At 38.4% G+C, this 3,581-nt stretch overlaps 1 protein-coding gene across 1 annotated transcript; it reads right to left on the reverse strand.

Moving 5' to 3' along the window:
- Positions 1 to 888: 888 nt before the first annotated feature.
- On the reverse strand, positions 889 to 2,056 carry DNAJC28 (DnaJ (Hsp40) homolog, subfamily C, member 28). The gene has a single exon (XM_009698028.1). It carries the CDS (start codon positions 2,005 to 2,007, stop codon positions 889 to 891), a length of 1,119 nt encoding a protein of 372 aa, XP_009696330.1. The 5' UTR covers positions 2,008 to 2,056.
- Positions 2,057 to 3,581: the final 1,525 nt, after the last annotated feature.

The following is a 3,581-nucleotide window of genomic DNA, read 5'->3' on the forward strand; positions in this document are numbered from 1 at the left end:
CAATATATCCAGTGACACCTTTTCAAAGGCAAAGTCCTCCAGGAAAATCTGATTGCATGGGGAGCCAAAAGGTTACTAAAGATAAATAAATCTTTGGCATCATGGAGATATTCCCACCCTTCAAGCCATTGCCGAGAAACTTTAATAGTACAGGAATATTTCACAGTAAGTTCTTTGATGTCAATATTCTAAAATATTTAAATGGTGTAATTACTTCTGAAAATTAATATTCCCTTCTCTTCTTGCCTCCAAAAAGCCCTGTGACTAGGGTAAAGTTTTGGCCAGTCTTCCTTATTTGCTCGGATGCTTACTGAAACGTCCTTCTGTGTTAAAGGCCAGATCCAAAAATGGACTTCTGCAGAACGTACAGTCCAAGTCCAGACATCCAGAACCCTCCCTTCATTCCCACTTCATTTAACCTTGAAGAGATGAAGGTGCTTTTAAAAAAATGCGTGACACCAGTCAACAATTTATGAGCTGTAAGCATTTAAATAAGAAAGGATAAAGGTCGAACTAACAGTGCAGAGCAAGACTTTTACTTCCACTTTGACCTTGGTATGTTTTTGTTATGCCTCAGTTTCACCTTCTGAAGAGATATCAGACGGTAACAGTGATTATACTCTATGCTGAAGTGAAGCATTAATTTTGATTTATGCAGAAGTAAAATGAGCTGCAAGAGGATAACCAATTTGTTCCTTAACAATATTCACAAATACATCAATTAAGCACCTGCAAACACACATCAGACAACCCAATTCCTTTTAACTGGCGTAACAGTGGACAGCTGGATTTTACATTTTTCAGTGTACCTGAAATTTCTCTAGTGTTACAAGTTTCATTAATAAAGTGCATTCAAAATCTTGACAAGACAGATGAATCGATATTATCTTATTTCAACGTAAGGTTTAACCACTTAAGTAGAGAAGACTTCCATCCAAACCTTTTAACATTTTCCTCTTCATTTTCCTTTATGTCTGAATCAGAAGTCTCTCTGTTTTCCATCAAAGCTTCGTAAGTCTTTTGCGCTCGAACAATTTCTTTGTCTGCACTGAAGTGCACCATTTGTCTGCTCAGAATAGGTACAACCAAATTGAAGTTGTCAATTCTTTTGTTTAATTTCCTGATATCTTCCATGAATTGCTCACAAATACGATTCCATTGCTTTTGCCTATATGGTGTCATGGGCCCTCCAAGCTTACTTCTAGATGCCACTATACTCTTCCTTAACCGCTCAATAGTTTCCCGTATTTCTTTCTGCATCAGGATCCACTCTGGCTGGTACCCATTGTCTATCAGAATCCTGTTCAAGTTGTGAGTCATAGGGTCGATATGCGGACAGTCTGAAAATTTCTGCAAAGGTTTTCCTTTGCCACTAAGGTTGTCAAAGTCTCCTTTTGCCATTGATTCCTGGATGAGGTCCTCAACCAACCGTTCAACTGCCTGAGTTATTTTCACCTTTTTGCTCTGCCTCACATCTTTGGCTTTCATTAGGTCAGTCACAGCATACTGGCTTTCAAGCCTCTGCTTCCGGTACTCCAACACTTGTTCGGTAGCACGGTCTACTCGAAATTGCATGTATTGCTTTTCTCTTTGGCTTGGTGTTCCAAAACCAACACCTTCAAAACTCAAATAGTGTCTATGCTGTGGTGCTTTTGGTTTGAACTGATCTTCCTCCTCTTCATTATTCTCCTTTGATTTCTTTTTGGCCGTCACATCACTGAGCACGACTCTGTATGCTTCTTCTACTTTCATAAATGCCTGGGAATCAGCTGTGGTAGAACCACTGTCTGGATGGTATTTTTTGGCAAGATTTCGATATGAGTTTCTAATATCGTCAAGGGAACATCCTTCCTCAAGCTCAAGAATTTTGTAAGAGTCCTGGACGTTGCTTTTAGGTTTGTAACCTGACAACATCCTGTTGCCGCAAACATAGGGAAACAGCTTCAGGTTTCTTGGAATCATTGCTTGACGTAACAATAAATGATGACCTGTGTTGTTAGTCAGCATGACACAAAGCCACTTTGTATTCCTTCAGATGCAGCTACATTATAAACAATGACCTATAAACACATTTTTAATAAAAAGTGTGTTAAATATGCTTTTTAAAAGAACTTATATCATTTAAGTCTTATCTTTAACTTGTTATATTATTTAAAGAACTCCCTATAAAACTTCAGAACAGTATGCAATGTTCTTTTGTTTTACAGACTAATACTGAAATCTGCATTTCTTATTAATTACTATTGAATTAGTAGTATTACAATGTAAATGAAAATTAATTTACAATATAGTTTTCTCCTGCTACAGCAACAGTAGCATAGGTTTGTTTTGCACTGCAGAATTCCCCAAAAGCCAAAGGTTTATGGCTTTTCTGCAAACTCAGAGCAATGTAAACTGGAAATAAGCTTTACGTTGAGCAGTAACTCTGCTGAAATAAATTCAGCCATCAACTGACTTTTCTACTCACATACATCAATGCCTCAAGATCTACTACCTGGTATATTCTCAAAGGATTTCATTACAGTACCCTTTTGGTATTTCACAGCAACAACTGAAGCAGCGTTCAGATTATAGATTCATTTAGATTAACTCTGGTATCTCAGCAGGGCTCTCACATCGTAGTGACCAATCTCCTTCATTTATGCCAGGTAAGATTATAAATCTGGAACTCAGAACAGATCAATAGCAGACAGTATCTCACTCTTGTCAGGAATGCAAGTGCTCCTGAATTATTTTAGGAAACAGCAAAAGGAACACCTTTAGCAAGAGACAACATCAGTAAGTCTTCACATAAAACCAAATGTAGAAAAATATCACACAAGCTGCACACACAACTTACGCATCAGCTAACTTCTCTTCATTAACGAACATCCTAAGATAAATGCCGCATACATGGTGCTAAAGAGTCTCCTCTTGCAGATTCATCAATGACCGCATCATAACCTTGCTGACTTCCTTTCCAAACAAAAAACTAGGTTAAATCAAGGTTAAGTTTAAGGAATAAATAACGTTTATATGTTCTGCATACAACAAACTGCCCTTCTGCACTAGCCCATCTGAAAAGAGAAGGGAAAGATGTGTACTTGGTACTGGATAAAAGATTGGATCAATCTTGAATGTCTTCATTTGATTTAAATCCAGGTAACATACTGAGTCATCAGCTCGGGGAGACCTTATTAACATGTTGGGTTTTTTCAATTATGATATATATAAGTGATTTCTTTCTTTCTAGGTGGTTGCCAAAGATAATAATCTAGTTCCATATGGCCATAAAAATCCACATAACTACTACTTAAATGGAAAGATCAATGAATACACTTTTGAAATCTAACATATTGATCAGAAGCAGACTTTCTCCTAACTCCGTAGACTTGATTTTAATATATTTGTGCTTAAAAAACTGTATCAAACTGCTTTTCTGTTTTCTTCTTCATCAAACTATACAGCACTCACCCCACAGCACCGAGGGGTGCCGGCTGAGGGGATACCCATTCCCCAGCCGTTTGAATTCAGCTCTCCCGGCGGGGTATGTGAGGGGGGGACGAGGCCGAGGGCGGCGGCCCCGAACGGCGCGCCCCGCC

Source organism: Cariama cristata, unplaced genomic scaffold, assembly GCF_000690535.1.
Source record: "Cariama cristata isolate BGI_N322 unplaced genomic scaffold, ASM69053v1 scaffold43123, whole genome shotgun sequence".
Classification (NCBI taxonomy): domain Eukaryota; kingdom Metazoa; phylum Chordata; class Aves; order Cariamiformes; family Cariamidae; genus Cariama; species Cariama cristata.

Coding starts and splice junctions, on each gene's coding strand:
- DNAJC28 (XM_009698028.1), bottom strand. CDS start 2,007: ATGCTGACTAACAACACAGGTCATCATTTATTGTTACGTCAAGCAATG.